Here is a 17,427-nt window from a genome sequence, read left to right on the forward strand (position 1 = left end):
CCCTTTCACTTCTGTCCTCAAAACAGCGTCTACAATTCTGCAGAACTATTGTAACTGTTTAAGCCTCACAGAAGGGGAATTTTGTCCACCTTGTAATTCAGCTGTGCTTTCAGAGTGACTAATCTACACACATTAAAAATGCAGGTCTTAAAAAAAAGAAACTTTAAAAAACTTTAGCAAAAGTGTAGCAAAGCAGTTAAGGAGACGAGACGTCTGTAAAATGGCACAGTTTCTTACCTACTGTTGCTCTTCCTCCCAGGCTGACCTCCAACACCGGGTCCAGAATCTGAAAGACTGGCGGCTGCTGATGATTGGCCAACAGCAGGATGGAGAAATCTATCTCTGGAGTGGTGTGCTCTCCATCAGACACTGTCACATAAAAGCAAACCAGTTCAAAAATACTCAACACATACCCACATTTACATATATCATTTATATGTATTTTATTGTTTATTGATTAATCAGCGCCTTGTGAAAGCATTAAACCCCTCTGAAAACCTAGACGATTGATTAATTATATGGGTATTTAATCTCTACTTGGCACATTTTAAAACTACTTTCTATTTTAATTTGTTTCTATATTTTTTTTGTTTATTGTTTGTCCATTTATTTTCACTGAAGTAAAAACATTGATGTGTGTAAGTGCTAATTAGCTTAAGCATTTGACCATTAACTGTCAGTTAGCTTCCATTTCCCAAGATCTCCTTAAAGAGGGTCAGTATTTACAGTTCCCATTCAGTCTAATCAGTCCTTTCTTAAAGCATATTATGTGAGCTGCTGGAGAAACTGAACAAATGTGGACAGTGGCTGAAGTTTACAGAGAAGTCGGTAGGCAAACCTGAGTTCTCCTAGCCACTAGATACTAAGTAAGTCATTCCAGGTCTTTTTGGAGCGTTCTTATTGGTCTATTCATTATGAAATGTGGACACAACGTAAAGAACAACTGCCAGATTCACATATTGTGTCAAAAGGTGAAAAATAATGGATGAAGATACAAAGTTTTTGACTGTGATGTTCTGCTCATTCGTATATAATTATTTGTGGTTGTAATTAACTAATATCAGTTGCCTAACTGTTGCCTAGTCTGTACTATAATGTGCCAAAAGCTTTCAGACGTGTACTAAAGTCTTATTTGTGATCCAGAAAGCTCTCAAAGGGGTAAAGCACTTTCCCAAGACACTGTATATTCAAACTGCTGCAAAACCGCTTCAGCTTGCTTGTCTTTAACCACCAAAACCAGAAAGCGAGCGAGACTGCCACGACACAGATGAAGCCAGCAGAACAGCAGAAGAGAGGACGAGTCAGAATGGATGGATGAGGAAGGAGAGAGCAATCTGATGTGAAGAGGGTCTATTTAAACACAATCTCTTTCTGGCCAAGTCGAGTTGGCCTGAGCTGCGGCCCCATGCAATCTAAAAGCACTTGGCTAACTCTATACATCATAAGGAGAGAGGGGCGAGAGCGAGAAAGAGAGAGCGAGAGAGAGAGAGAAAGAAAGAAAACTATTACTTTGCAGTCTGTAGGAGTTGGATGGTGTAACTGACCAATTTCTCACTTTTTCCACACACACAGATCAAATGTGCATTTGCAGTAAAAGTTTGGAGGCAACCCTGCTCTATGATCTGAAACCACAGGGGAGTAGTGGAGAGAATTTATGATTAGCCAATATTTAATATCTTCTCAGACAGTGATCAGGAACAGCCAATAAAAGACTCCAGGACCTTTTATGACCTCCAAAAAACATAAAAGACAATTCACTCCCTGATGTTTATATCTTTTCCTCCAGCATCTGCAGCTTTCAATGAGTAAGAGAGTTTATAGATGCCGTTTAACACGAACCATCAGCTTAGGTCACGGATCTTTCCTCTGTATGGTGCAAGTGCCTCAGTTTCTCCTTATAAAAATCTATTGTATGGCATTACCCTGACAAGGACTGGGCTCTGAGTCTTGGTTTATCTTAGATTTTCTTCCTTGTGCTCTCATGGGTCCTGTTGTATTTATTTGACGCTGGACTTTTTAAATATAGGTAGACATTGGACACTCTTGGTCGTTTTATTAAAAGTTGCGTCCAGTCATTCATTCATTCATTATCTTATCCGCTTCTTCCTGGTCAGAGTCATGGTAAGTCTGAAGCCTACCCGGAATCTTCAGTAGCAAGGCAGGAATTCCCCCTGGAAAGGGAGCTAGTTCATTGCAGGGTGCCACACACAGCCATTCAGTCATACACAGACACAGAAAGAACAAACCAGACTCCTCACAGACAGAGAGCGGAGTGAGGATCGAACCCACAAACCCAGGCCTCTTTTGCCCCTTGTGCAGGTCAGATTTTAGTTCCAAGGTATTCTGCAGCTGTTTTTATTGGTACGTTCATCCTAAAAGGTTCATTCAGTGGAAAGATCAACTGGGTAGGACAGCCCTTCTCTGTACCTCGTTACTTAGAGTGATGCTAAGAGTCCACAAACCCAAGAGTTTAGTGAACTGGAGGACACTGCCCATGAAGAATGGGCTAAGATTGCTCAGGAATGCTGCTTGAAGCCGGTCAATAACAGCAGAAGGGGGCTCTACTACGTACTAAAAAGGCTTGTCATGAAGGGGTTGAGTAATTCTGAGACTGCAGTCGTCATTAAAAGTGGCATTTTGTGTTGAATTTGATTGTGCTGAACTGCCTGCAAGTCTGTTAGGAGAAAAACAATAACCAAGCGTGCACCGCATGACTGGTCTTTGCACTTTTGTAGAAGAGCTTTGGGATAAGTAATACTCATACTTGTTCTCAATGTCAAAACCACATGTAGTAAGTTCTGCTTTTGTCAGTTGAAACAGCCCTGGAACAGGATGGCTGTCTTGCTTTTCCCCTGAGAGCAGCGCTACATCTTACACACTCCTGAACACTGTGTATTTGATCAAAGCAGTATCTCTGCACATTCAACCCCACTGCTAACAGCACTACCAAAACTACAGGTTGTGCTCAGTAGACACGTTCCCAGACATCTTAATAATGTGGAACCATTTGTCATGTTTATAATGCATTGTATAAAGTTTGTGGACATTGGCCAAACGTATTGAATGTGCTTTTGGACCAATTATATTTTAGGCAAAAGATTTGGCACCCCATACTGTGGCCAAAAGTTTGTGAACACAGCTTACCAAAACATATAGATTCATCATATACTCATAAATAGCCCAATAGTACAGTCCTACCAAGAACCCACCTCAGCAGCAGCCTACACTTTGGAAAGCAGCTACTGGATACCCCTTGTAATGAATGCATTTAGCCACTTTAAGCTGTACCTATTGCTGACACAGATGTGCAAATGCACACACACAGAATGTCTACTACTGCCAATAGAATAGGACTCTCTGAAGCATAAACCTTTTGCCAGGCAATGGGCTAGAGAGGTATAAAGCCCCCCAAAATTGAGCTGTGGAGCAGTGGAACTGTGTTCTCTGGAATGATGGATGGTGCTCCATCTAATACATTTGAGATAAGTTGGGGAGTTCGAACAGCTGCCAATGCAAGGTCACTGGGCAATCACCACGCTCTAAGGAAAGTGTCGGGTACCCAGCTCTGACACATCAGCTAGCAGACGCCCGTGCTGGCCATCATCAGACTGAAGTCATGTGGGGAGAAAGAGAACCCTCTACCTACTGGAGAGCCCAAGGCCAATTGTGCTTTCTCAGGCTCCGACTACTGTTGGCACCATGACCCGGGATTTGAACCAGCGTTCCACGATACCCATTGTTTTACTGACATTACTTTGGAAAGGACCTACACCAACTAGAGCAACCAACACTGTCCCGCATTACGGCAAATCACCCTACATTTCCATTGACTGCAAAAGAAGGATAAATATCATTAACATCAAACCAATAATGAACTGATTAATTGATTATATTGACAGTTAGCTGTAGCGACCCTTGCTCTATGACTGTCTGCAACACATTCGACTTGATTTGCCTAAAAACACCAATTCCAAACTTTTAAGTGACAGTGTATCTACATGCTGGTGACAGTCAAGGCTGTACCATGTAGCTACCATGAGCAGATGATTGATGCACAGCTGTATCCCCCTCTCAGAGGGACTGCAGACTGAGATGCATAGTATAACAGGGGGGAGTGAGAGAAGGGGAAAGAAGGGAGGAAGAGAAAATAAGAAAAGTAAGTCATATCCTACAGAGAGGGCCCCCTAAATAATGAGCATGGAAGCAAAAGGTGAAGAGGGATTAGATTACTGTGTGTGAAGGAATTGGGGGGCTTGGAAGCTGGCAGAGGTGAAAGCAACAGGAGAGAGAGAGTAAGAGAGAGAGAGAGAAAGAGAAACATAGGGCCACCGTAAAAACCCATAAGGCAATATACCTGTAAAATGGAAGCTCACTGACTCTGGCAGGCCTAGAGAAATGAAACACGGTTAGTGGGGGGAGGAATTTGGGGGGAGGTTACACATACACACACACACACAAAGCTCAGTGAGCTGCAAACAAAAGTCAATAACTCAATCATTACAGAACGCAGTGGGTGTGCGGTGTTTATATCACAAAAGTAAAGGCAGAAATTGGTTCAGCTTGGTGGACTTTAAACGTTATTAGTCTCGTTTCAGGCAACATTTCACCATTTGGACCATATTGAGCTACGGCACAGTGGTGCAAGTGGTGATATTTCTGCCTTTGGATGTACTTCAGTCATTTCAAACACTTGTGATCAAACCTCAGATGTTTAAATGTATTAAAATTTGATATTAGAACACATGTATAATGAGTGGCGCTGATATCTATTTAAGAGATTTACTCAGGAGGTATCCACATAAAATCATCCCAGAAAGCTCCTCATGAAGCTTGTTAATCCACTTTTTTTGGTCACTGCATTACTTCATGTGTGTTAAAATGAGGAGCAATGTTTTGGTTGGGTATGTGTGTTTGCTTTTAGAAGGAGCCATAGGTATGACCAAACCAAATTGTGTGCAACTAGATGACTTGTGGTCATTGGGCTGTACTGTGTTTATTGTAAAACACATACTGAGTCCATACACTAAAATGCAAAAATGAAGGTGCTTCTTTGAGCGTTTCCATAGAAGAACCACTTTGGCTTCCATAAAGTACCATATTTTTGTAATTGAGATTGTGAAGTGATTGCTAAAGAACCTTTACATCAATTGGAGATTCTTTAGATCTTTATATGGTTCTTCAAACTCATACAAAAGTGTTTTTTTACGGCATCGCTCAAAGAACCAGTTAAAGGCCCTATATTCTTATATAAGGTATAGGGTGGAGCTTCCTAGTGGGGGGACACGTCAAAAAACAGGGACGGAAGTCTCATGTAGTCCTCAAAGTTTGAAGATCTCCCTTGTAAAACTCACAGAAATGGCAGGCTACAACTAACAATCACAGGGTTAGTGTCATGAAGCACTGTGGTCCTTAGATGTTCTCAGACCTACCGGTGAAGGAGTACTGGTAAAGCTCCTGCAGGTGCGATGGGGCCTGTGGGGGTCTATAGACGATTTTCCCAGTGTCTACATCAGATTGGGTGAAGAAACGGACGTGAGTGTAGGGCCTGTCCCCATGCTCCAGCGTACCTGAGAGACATAGTGAGAGGGACAATGAATTAGTTAAACCCCCCATCAAGGATATACGGTCTAGAGGAGATAAATGACATGAAAACTGTGGATGTGTGTGTACAACCCTTTTCAACTGCACAAGAAAATTCCTACCAAATATAATTTATTTATTTATTGATTTATGCACTAATTAATCATGCATTACTGACAGACATGGTTCTGTTCACTGTCTACCTTTACCAGATCTTGAGCTCTGTTCTACACAAGCGATGCTGTAACATTAGTTTGAGCCACTAATCTGAGCTATTGTAAGTAAAGGTAAGGAGAAATAGTGATTCTTAGATGCATCTTGGCATCTCAATGCGGGCATGAATTCACGATTCTGAATTAACTCACAAATGTCAAAAATGTATTCTCTAATATTAATTGCTAATATAATGTTGACAGAATGCAATAGGCAGAAGTGCAGCACTTCAGTGGCATTCACAGAACAAAGACACAAGATGAATGAGCAAGAAACACGTCCGACACCCTCTACATTAATAGCTAGCGTATGGACGCACTTCGGCTCGGGATGGCCAAAGTGTTTTTTGTTGCTGCCAAGTAAAGTACCATGAAGTAAAGTAACATGAAGTGAAGTCAAATCTTCCACTCAGTCCCCAAAGGGAGAAGTGAATTACAAATTCTCAGAACTTTTATTGTCAAGGATTTGTGGCTGTATCCAGCCGCTGAGAACCAGGGCTTTCGCGCTATACAGCGCACTTTGGAGATTAGATTCAGCAGCATCTCGCCTCAAAGCCATTTTATTGCCACAACGCTTCAATTTGCTGAATTAATAAAAGATACTGGAAGTAAATTCATGATGGATCATTACAAACACTATGCTTTAAAAGTACCAAGTAGAGTCACGCAGTGAGAAAATCCTGAACAACATGATGCATCCAGGTGCATCGATAATCGTTTCACCATCGCATTGCAGTCCTCTGAATCATAATTGAATCAAATTATGATGTGCCTAGAGATTCCCACCCCTAATTGTAACGCAGTGGAGGTTTATATTACCATGGCCTGAAGGTAGGGGTTTAGTGATGTTGTAGATCAGCTTGTTGCTTGGCGTCTCAGAGTCAGTGAAGGAGAGAGCAGAGGGAGTTATCAGAGTGACACGATCTTCAAGGGCCTACACACACACACACACACACACACACACACACACACACACACACACACACACACACAGAGAAAGAACATTCAGGATGAACAGAGGGATCCAGATGGAACACAACAATGTCTGGAGATTACAGAGATCAAGTTAGCTTTATTATCCACTTTAATAATGCACAGGAAGATCCTGAACAACTACTGTGCCTCATGTAGGAGGCTATACAAATACAGACACTAATACAAAAGCCTTTTTAAGATTTAATGGTTATAATGTTTTAGTCTTTTAGTTGAACACTGAAAAGCAGGAGTAAATAACAAGGAGGGAAAATAAAGCAAAAAGGTCCATCCTCATCCTCAAAGGTTTAAAAGCCAAGATCAAATACGGGTCAAAGTGTCAATAATATTAGCATCTTTAAAGATACCTAAAAAGGTATTATCTTTTTGGTCCTCAGTATATAAATCATCTTAGACCTGCTGTTGTGTGTAGGAGATGAAAATGTCTGCACCAGAACATCCAAAAAAATCTAGCAATCATGTAGCATTAAACAGAACCAGAACCAATATAACAGTGGCTCCTCAGCTAAGGCTAGGCCTTAGATATGCTAAGACCTATGCTAATGTAAAAGCTAACTTATGTGAAAGTGATGATCTGGCCAAAAATAATACATTTTGCATCTTTAGTTTGCACCGGAGTTATGAGGTTAACATAGCAAACAAGTAATGTAAAAAGATCCAAAACCATGTTGAGTTGTTGAGTAATATGAAACAAGATTTATTTTTATTTCAGACACTGCATAGCATGCTGTTGTCTATATAAATGGGAAATGTATTGTATGTACCACAACACTAGTAGGCATGTTGAAGCCTCGGTTACTGATAAATCAATTTTTTGTCAATATTGTGATGTGTTTCCAGGATAATACCTTCAGGATTCCCTCTTTTACTTTAGGAAAACACTCTCCAAGACTTTCCCAGGGCATTTCTCATGACTTCCATACAACATACATACAGTCAGTGTATTAAAAGCCTCGCAGTATAAACTGGTTTTACACAAATGGTTACTGCATATGCTATTCAACAGCTAGTCCTAAATGCTAATCTTTCTGTAAAGCCATTGGTGTTAGGCACAGTTACTGACAATTGGGTATCACTCCAAGTTATCCTTGGAGATGGAAAGTCTACTGTTATTTTGGTACAGAATGAAATAATGGTTTTCTAAAAAGGAAGTCAGGTTGTAAGTTAGAGTCATGAACACAGTGAATACAGTGAATGCTTTTGCATATATCGTTTTAAATTATTTTATATCTTATTTATTACTGACAAAAGTGTACATAAATAGTGAAACCTCATTTTTGCATCAACTGTCAACAAATTGGGAACAAATGTAATGGAGCTACACTCAAATTCGCTGACCAATGCTAGCAAACAAAACATTTTGTTACCAGTTAAACAAATGACGATTAACAATGAACGCACATGTGTGTTAATCAGTGTTCATTGGTGACAAATATGTGTATATTAAGTAAAAACAGACAGAACAAATTAAATGACAGGTGCAGTGGAATTCCCAGTGGAATTTCATTAGGTGTGCAGTTTGCATGATGCTAATGGGTGGCGTCACTTGTTAGCTAAATTAGCCTAATAGCTCCATTAATACTAAAGAAACAAACTACTTATGCCAAATTTGTCTTGGCTGATTGACCGGATGTGAGCTACAGGAACAATTGTTCTTAGCGTATGTGTTTTGTCTCTTACAGTGATCTGTAGGTCAGATCCTGGGGTTAGCTGGGGAAGGCCTGGAGTCTGAGGCATCACACCAATAATGAAGGTCTGAGCGTCACTCAGTGTGTCTGGGAAAGTCTCGCTGGACACCTGAAAATACACAAACACAAACACAAGTCATTCACAACCTTCTCTTTTGCAATGTGCAGTTGATGCTGGTAAAGCATATCAAAGCTGCTTCACTTAGCACTCTTCAAGCTCCATCCTGCTCAAGCCCCATTTATCAAAGCAGTAGAAAAACAACTTGACTCATATCTAATAAATCACACGTAACTACCTCATCCCAGAGAGGACTAGCCATCCTCACACCTCTAAATAGCATTCATTCAGACTCCAGGACATGTTTGTTTTGTTTCAAAACCACCATCTTGTTCTGACACATCGCAATTTACTGCAGCATTTTATACGACTGAAAAAAAGCCCCTGCATCACGCTGCTAGGTTAGATTACTGCCGTCGATCTTTAATGAAATCTGCAGTGAAGAACGTACCCTTAGGAAAGAAAAGTGCGGAGGAAAATTAAAGGAGAGAGTGATTTCTTGTTTTTTTTGGCAAAAGAAAGTATTTGTTGTGCCAAGTACAATTAGAGTTGGGTTTATAAGTTAAGTCAATGCTGAGTATTTATCTGGAAGAAACTTCAGATTTGGGAGTAGTGGTTTACTGTTTAACACAGATGTCTATAATCGGTTACCTTATAAATATCATCTTTAATATTGTAATCTATAATCTATTGGTTTGTAGATATGTTTAATAACCTAGCATTTAATTTGTAGTGTCTTTAATAGTCTATAATTAGTTTATGTTGTCTTTAATATCACATATTGTAGATATTGTTTTTAACAGACTATAATCTGTTAGTTTGTCTAATCTGCCTTTGTAAATTTCATCTTTAAAAGTCAGTCAGCTTGCGGATATTGTCTTAAAAATTCCATAATGTATTTGTAGATATTGTCTTTACTAAAGTGTGTAATAAATACAATCTATTTATTTGTAAAATCTGGTTCTAATTGTTGTCAAAACACTCCCTTAGAAGACTTATTTATCTACAAATTCCATAGAGAATTAACTGAATGTTATCTGGTTGTGGCAAATCCCCCCCTCCCCAAAAAATCAAAACAAAAACATTTGTTAATTCAAATAAAAATCTGAATGCAGAACAACAGTGTTTGGCTCGTACGTAGAGCTAAGCTGGCTCATCTGCAGAGGGAGAAGTGAAAAGGCTGGATCATTGGCATGCACTCTGAAACCAAATTGAAAGGGAGCAAGGAAAAGTAGTAAGGGATGAGACGTGATGTTCCTCTTTTATGGGTAAGCTGTTAATCTACTGATTCAAAAGCAGGTAGAGCTGGAAAAGAGTTTGCCTAAAGCAACAGCTTCTACTGAAATCTCCTGCCGCATATGGGGCACTGGAAGTTGCTACTGATCATAATGTTCTCCAGAGATAATACCTGATACTATTAGAACCAATTGTGTCATTTTTCACAACAGTAACTTTACATGTGTAGACTTCCTGACAGTGTCAGGACATGAAAAAGAGCTGGGGAAGAAACACTGAAGTACACGATGATATCATGTATGTCTGTGTGTGTGTGTTACCTGAAACTGGAAGGTGTCCCTCTGAGTGCCTTTGCCGTAGTGTCTGTACCACACAGTGCCCTCATTAATGTCCTGCTGTGTGAAGGTGGAGGTGGGCGTTGTGTCTCTGTTTTCAGGAAAAGCCTGCCAGGCCTCTACTGGACCATCAGCCGGCATGGGAACAAACACTATCTCACCTACGGACATACATCATACACATTAAACTGAATACTGTACTGACAGTTAAGGTGTGGGGACACTTAAGACTCCTATTCAAAATGTTTGCAGTAACTTTTATTATACCTGTATGAACCTTTTAAATAATACATATTAGCAAGTAGATTGAAAATTCTCAACTGAAAGTGCCCACAAACTTTTGACAGGCTGTACATCAAGTCCATTATTCAGAAAGAGGGCTAAACTTTACTTCTTCTCAAAACAAAAGAAAGAAAATAAACACATAAAAAGAGAAAAACATAAAAAGAGACATTTGATATCTAACGCCATGTCAAAGAGGGGGCGCTTCTTCCTCTATCAGAAGGAGTGATGTGCAGTACCGTGTTGAGGCTGTCCGCTGTCAGACTGAATGCTGTAGAGAATTTCAGAGTCACTGGCTCCTTTATACTCGGCCTTCAGATGCTTCTTAGACAGCTGCACCATCCCTCCCTCTCTCACCCACACTTTAGGAACTGTCCGCATGTGAGGAGAGAGCGCATTCTACAGAGACACAGTGTAAAAGACATATACTGGTAAATATAACAGTACATAAAACACTAAATATGTAAATGTAACATCATTTGGGCTGCCGAAACAACAGGGGGCGAGCCAGCCTTTTTTTCTTTAGGCACTCATTGGCCAATAAGCACAACAGGAAGACGGTCATTAGGAATCCATTCTTTCCTCCACCAATGGAAACGTTCCCTGTTCCACTGGCTGCAACACTATTATACTATATACTACTATATACTACTATTAATAGCTGGAGAGGTGTGCTTGTTTAGATGATCTTTCGAAAACTTCTGTTGCAAGCATTTTGTGGTGAGAATGCAGGAAAGGCTTTTCTTCTAATGCCTCTTCCATTAAGAGCATATTTATGCAGATTTTGCTGCACAGTAGAACAGTGCACCCTCACTCCAGAGTCCCTGCTATCAGTCATTCTTTTAGAATGTTTTCTTGGTCTTCCAGACCCCAACTTGACTTCCAAATTCCACCAGTCCTGCCATTAACTGCCATTTCTTGATTACACTACAGACTAAATCTTCAAAGCTTTGAAATGTGCATCACCTGGCTCTTAATAACAACCGCTGGCTTTGGGTAACTTTGGGTATAGCCTTTAGAGGACTTTAAAAGATGATCTCCAAATGTTTCTACTCACCTAACTATTTGCAGTACCAGAACTTTTACCCAGTTCCCAAACTTTGCTGCTCTTCCACCGCCACTTTTGGAAGTGCGGCTCTGGAGTATAACTCCATCAGTATAACTAAACTGAGGAGTAATGAAAGAAATGTAGAATAAACTCCTTGGGGAAATTTAAGGCCTGCGAACACATTCTTCCATCACATTTAGCTGCCATCCTGCATACTAATGGATAAGCGCATCCTGATAACGAGCTAGAGTCTTCACGTGCCTTCACTGCACTCTGAGATAAGATTCCTTGGATTCGGGCTGCAGTTCTCATCCCCTTCAGGAGTCGTCAAGGAGCCCCATGCAGTGGATATCATCACCCGCTTAGAAGATAATCAAAAGCTCGGAAGGGTGGCGAGATGAAAGCTCAGAAGCGCTGAGGGAATACCTTGGCAGAGCTCCACCACAACTGCGCAAAGATAGATTTGCAGCCTTCACTGAGGTCGAGGTGTGAGGAGACGGTGAGCACAGCCTGAAAAAACTGCAATGGACTGATTTTCTCAGAAGCGAAAGGAGCAAAGAGCTGAGGAGGCAGATTCTATAAGACTGCTCAAACAACGTAGTTTGAGGTAGAATATAAAACCTCATTATAAGGATGAGAAAGATGTATAATAGAGTTGAATAATAGAGAATTTGCAGAACAGATGAGGTATAGGAATACTTTAAGAGAAATCATACCAATTTTGTTCTATTTATACAAACACAATGCTAACAGTCATCTGAGTAGATGTTCTCTCTCTGAACATCAACATTTTGTGGGGCCTTCAAGGCATTTGGTTTGAGCTACTTCAGAGATCAATCACTACTGCCAGCCAATAAAACCCAGCTTCACCTATAGTGTGTTGAAAGCTGGGTGACTTATCCCTGAAAAGCCAAGTCTTGCTCTTGTTCCAAAAGCCAAGGTTTTTGCTTCCTAAACCTCATCTGCTATCAGTCAGCTAATCACTAATCCATTGTTGGTGTATGGCTTCAGCCACTTGCCACCTCCCTTAATCTCTTTTACTGAGCACAACTTTTAATCTGGCCATTAAGGACAAATACTGAAGAATGTCATGCCCCTCTTAAAGTGATACAGTAGTCCATCTAAACAGCACAAACATAATTAGAAATGAATGAAAGTCAGTGTTAGTAAGTGTCCGGTGTTAGTAATACCAACCAGTTTTACCATTTGGCCATATTAGCCTGTTTTACATTGTAGTCATATCAGCAGGTTTAATCATTTAGCATGTTTTTATTTAGTTTTACCATTAGGTCATGTTATCCATTATTGCTTTTTATTTATATTATCAGTTCTTACCATGTATTCATATTAGCCAGTTTTACCACTTACACTAGCCAGTTTAACATTTAGTCATGTTGGTCAGTTTTACCTTTTAGTTATATTAGACAATTTTATCATTTAGCCAAATTAGCCAATTTTACAATTGTGTCATATTAGCCAATTCTGATATTTAGCTATATTTGCCAGTTTAACCATTTAGCCATATCAGTCAGTTTAATCATTCAGCCATATTAACCAGTTTTTACCATTTACCCAGATTTACCATTTAGTCATATCTGCCAGTTTTACCATTGAGCCATATTAGTCCATTTTACCATTTAGCAATATTTGCAAGGGTATCACTTTACTCAGATGGTCGATTGTAGATGCCTTGTAGATGCTTACCTACAACTAATATCAATGAAATGTCTCTTAAATGCAACTGAACTCTTAGGTTGAACGTAAATGACTGTCTTTTGAATGTAACCCTACACCCAACCCTAACCCTAACCGTACCCTTTAAGGTTTAGGTTCAGGGTTAGGATTTAGGGTTGATTTAGGGGTAAGGTTAAGGTTAGGTGTAGGGTTACACTCAATAGACAATAGTCATTTACATTCAACTGAGAGTTCAGATCCATTAAATACATACTCAGTTCAATTTCAGGTGAGCATCTACAAAACATCTATAACAGACCATCCAAGTAAAGTGATACTTTGCAAGTTTGACCATAATAATAATAATCAGTCAGTTTAATCATTTAGCCATATTAGCCAGTTTTACCATTTAGTCACATTAGCCAGTTTTACCATTTAGTCACATTAGCCAGTTTTACCATTTTTGCCACATTACTCAGTCCTTTCTGGTTCTTGTACAAAAAAAAACTATGTCAGAGGAACAGAGCGAGGGAATTTGGAAGGAGGTAATTTGATATATATACGAGTTTGTGGAAAGAGGTAACACAGCCTGAAGGGAAGAAAAGAAAGACAATGAGGGGATGGTGGTGGTTGGACAAGGACCAAAGAGGAACACTTTTATCAGTCTAGACATTATTAGGGCTGAGGGCGACACATGCCTGGTCATGTTCCGGAAGCCGATGGTACTCAGATGAGTGAGAGGTAATGATAGCCTCTGTGCGAGTGTGTGTGTGTATTGGGGATTTGCCAAATATGTCAACTGAGGAAAACTTAAGTGAAAAGGATTAGGTCATCCATTGCATGCTCATGATGACTTGACCTCTAAGTAAACAGGCCCGGCTCCAAAAAGCTAATATTGTACATCGCCGTCACTATGTCTCCAAATTACTCTTTTAAAACACAGTTTCTTAATCCTGCTGTTTTAGAAACCCTGCCTACCTTCTGAGCAATGTTGACATGCAGTAGAACATTCTGGTAGCTGTATCCATCGTTGATCTGCAGCAGCAAGCTGTCTTGTTCTCCACTGGTGCCATCGTGAACGTACTGCAGCTGTTCCCGAACTAGCTCTTCCAGCTTAAACTGTGTCACTTGCCCATCTGCATGAACACGAGTGAGGTGGCCATGTCGAGGCGGGTCCAGAACCATTAGAAGGACATCCTGAGGGTTGTCGGGGTCCTCAATGTGAAGACTGGATCTAGTAAGTAAAGCTGTCTCCCCTGAATCAATGTAAATGGGTTGGTTGGTGACCACCAAAGGAGGCTGTAGAGGGAAGAATCACAATGCAGTTCTTAGTATTAATTTTAGAGAACATCTCAACACACTTTAGTCCATTTTAACAGCTAAAGTTTATCAACAAGCTTTGGGGAGCATATTAAATGATTGCTAAATGACCAGCGCTAACAGATGTTGTGTAATCTTCCATTTCTTGTTAGCTACACCAGCTTCGCAGCTCCAATGAGTGTGTGCTAAATGAGCAACTGCCTCGTTTGAGTTTCCATCAGTTAGCATTACATAAGCAGCCCTTAGCAGCATTATTAGGTAGAAAAAGAACAAGAGAATGAGGGATCATGGGGTTGGCTCTTAACACAAGGATGTTAATCTCTTTTCTTGACTGGCTTGTGCTGTGAGCTGCAGACCACCCAGAAAGATTCCGCATTTCTCAAGCAGAGACTAAATGCAGACAAGGAGCTAATTAGAATAGCCTTGAGACATTTCATAGAACCCAGCAGAAAGTGCTGAAGTGGAGATTGGGGTGTAGCCATGAAAGAGAGTGAAGCATGAAGACTCACTGCAGGCAAAACCTGTTTAAAACTATGACAGTGTTAATTTGTCACCAGTGGTGCGTGGTTTTAGAACTGAAAATGATGTTGGTACCTCCAGCTGTGACTGAAAACTGAGCTGAAACCGCATAAAGCCATAAAGTGTGTGTGTATGTGTGCCACATAGGCCAATCTGATTATTTCTATGATTGTTGATCTTCTGGGATTTTTATGGCGACAGTGTCTAGATTTTACTCAGAATGGCGCAATAAAGACAAACCATCCAGTGAGCGGCAGTTCTGCAGACAGAAACTCTACAGTGAATGGCCAGAGTGGTTGGAGCTGACAGAGAAGCTACAGTAATTCAGAAACCATTCTGCACAATTGTGGTGAGCAGAAAAGCATCTCAGAATGCACCACATGTACAATCCTTGAGATGGATGGGCTACAACAGCAGAAGACCACCTCAGGTTCCACTTCTTTCAGCCAAGAACAGAAAGCTGTGGCTGTGGTGGACACAGGTTCCCCACAATTAGACAGCTGAAGACTACAAAATTAAAGCCTGACTTGATGAAGCTAAATTTCTGCTGGGGCTCACAGATGGAAAAGTCAGGTTTCCTGTTCGAAAGCAACTATAAAAAGATAATTTGATGATGCTTATTGTCACTGTCCTGAAAAAAAACCACTTGTCTACATTATCTACATTTGTACATTTCTTAAGAAATTTGAATGTGGCAGTGGTTCTTTAGATAGAGAATTTCACGAAGAATGGATCAACAGAAATGCTGATTTACACTGAAAGTTAAGAAGCTATAATTTTGGAAAGACTCCTTTTCACACTGTGCTTTGTTGGGAGACTCTTCCTGTGAATAATCTGATATCCAGCAAACCCCATATCTTCCAGACATGAGGTGACTGCATGCATGTTTTCTTTTCTGGGATACTCATATCTCATATCTTTTCTGGGATAACTCTTTAAACCATATTTTACTACATCTGCACCAGGCCATCATGCCTTCAAAAGCACCTGAATGGACCTGATGAGAGCTCTACAGGAGAATCTCCTTACATTATTTCATTATTTTTATTGGCTTATGTTAATGCATTGACAAATGTCTGGCCATTATCTCCTGAAAGAAAAAAAATCACATTTATTGCTTATATGTTTCATCCTGTAGGTTTTAAACACAGAGCCCTGCTCAAAACCATAAAATATGTTCAGTAATTGTAGAAGTAAGTCTACTTTAAGAGCTAGGATTTACTGCTCCCTCACTTCTCATTTCTTTTTCAATATTCTTTTAATCTCTCTCTCTCTTTCCCTCTCTACTACAAAGTCAGGGAACAGTATGGAGAAAGTTCTTGTCCACCTACGTGACAACTTTCTTCTCAGTAAAAAAAAAAAAGAAAAAAGAAGGATCTCCAACTGGCCCCAGGCTACCAGAGCTGGTTCAAACATTATCTGTTCAGCAGAAGCAGTAATGTACTACAGGAATAGGGACTAGATACTGCAGTGGCTGCCAGTGCTGGTAGATCAGGTTTCTGCATATGTGTGTGTGTATATATCTATATGTGTGTGTGGAAGCTGCACAAGGTCAGAAGACACACAGTCAGTTCTCTTGAGATTGCAGCGCGAGCTGCAGTGATATATTTAGGAAATGTAATGAGATGCCAAGAAGGATGGAAAAAGAGGAAAAAGAAGAGTATCTGTTCTTCCTAAAGCTGTTCCCAAACCCCAGTTTGCTCTCGTTCTGTGTTGATTACTGCGGCCCCCTGTGAGTGAGCTCTAAGAAGTAGTTAATCAAAGTGCAGAGGTGGAATGTAATAAATTATACGACTATTCCTCAGTATAATTAAATCACAGTAGTTCTGCTTTCACCTCGTGGTAAACGACACATCAGTAAAATAAAGCAAATACTGCAGGCCAGCGTTAAATAATGAACCGATTTTTTTTTTTTAGCAGATTAGTGGACCTGGACTCTGCCTAATCTTGGACTACACTGCGGTGGCAGCGGGAATCACCACCACCAATTCCTTTTAGCCCATGCTTAGACTTAATCTGGATCTAGGGAACTGGTTCCAAGTGAGCTAACAATACCTTTGTAATGAGATTTAGAGAAAGGGTCAAACAACTCCCTTCTTCATCCAACTTCATGGAAATGCCTCCACATCTGAGGTTCACACCTGTGGTTTTGCGCACCTGTACACGAACGCAATCCCTTCCCAAATTTGGCAAAGGTTGTCGCTAAGATGACCCGATATGTTAAAATGTGTGGCATCTTTGTAAGCCTGTCGTTTTTCTCTGATGTTTCTGAAACACCACCAATGCACCGCTGTTGGGATCGTGGGATATAAAGTACACTTAGGCTGCGTTCCACAGCGTACAGCCAAGAAATGCAGTATTTTAATTTCAAGGACGCAACCAATGCGTCCTTCCCCCTCCCTCAGTTACTTACAGTTCTCTGCGCAACCTCAAAAAACAAACAAACAAACAAAAAAAACACAAAAGCCACAGCACCAAAAAA

The 17,427-nt window shown here is 40.3% G+C and overlaps 1 protein-coding gene across 1 annotated transcript in view; it reads right to left on the minus strand.

Moving 5' to 3' along the window:
- fras1 (Fraser extracellular matrix complex subunit 1) overlaps window positions 1-17,427 on the minus strand; it is a 171,636-nt gene that overhangs the window by 31,981 nt on the left and 122,228 nt on the right. The window contains exons 29-36 of the mRNA XM_072664529.1: window positions 14,085-14,405; window positions 10,624-10,783; window positions 10,088-10,263; window positions 8,466-8,582; window positions 6,612-6,726; window positions 5,430-5,567; window positions 4,355-4,387; window positions 238-369 (exon numbers count right to left, since the gene is read on the minus strand). Of these exons, the coding sequence (XP_072520630.1) occupies window positions 238-369; window positions 4,355-4,387; window positions 5,430-5,567; window positions 6,612-6,726; window positions 8,466-8,582; window positions 10,088-10,263; window positions 10,624-10,783; window positions 14,085-14,405 (1,192 nt within the window). The remainder of the gene's footprint in view (window positions 1-237; window positions 370-4,354; window positions 4,388-5,429; window positions 5,568-6,611; window positions 6,727-8,465; window positions 8,583-10,087; window positions 10,264-10,623; window positions 10,784-14,084; window positions 14,406-17,427) is intronic.

The sequence above is a fragment of the Salminus brasiliensis genome, chromosome 20 (genome assembly GCF_030463535.1).
Source record: "Salminus brasiliensis chromosome 20, fSalBra1.hap2, whole genome shotgun sequence".
Taxonomy (NCBI): domain Eukaryota; kingdom Metazoa; phylum Chordata; class Actinopteri; order Characiformes; family Bryconidae; genus Salminus; species Salminus brasiliensis.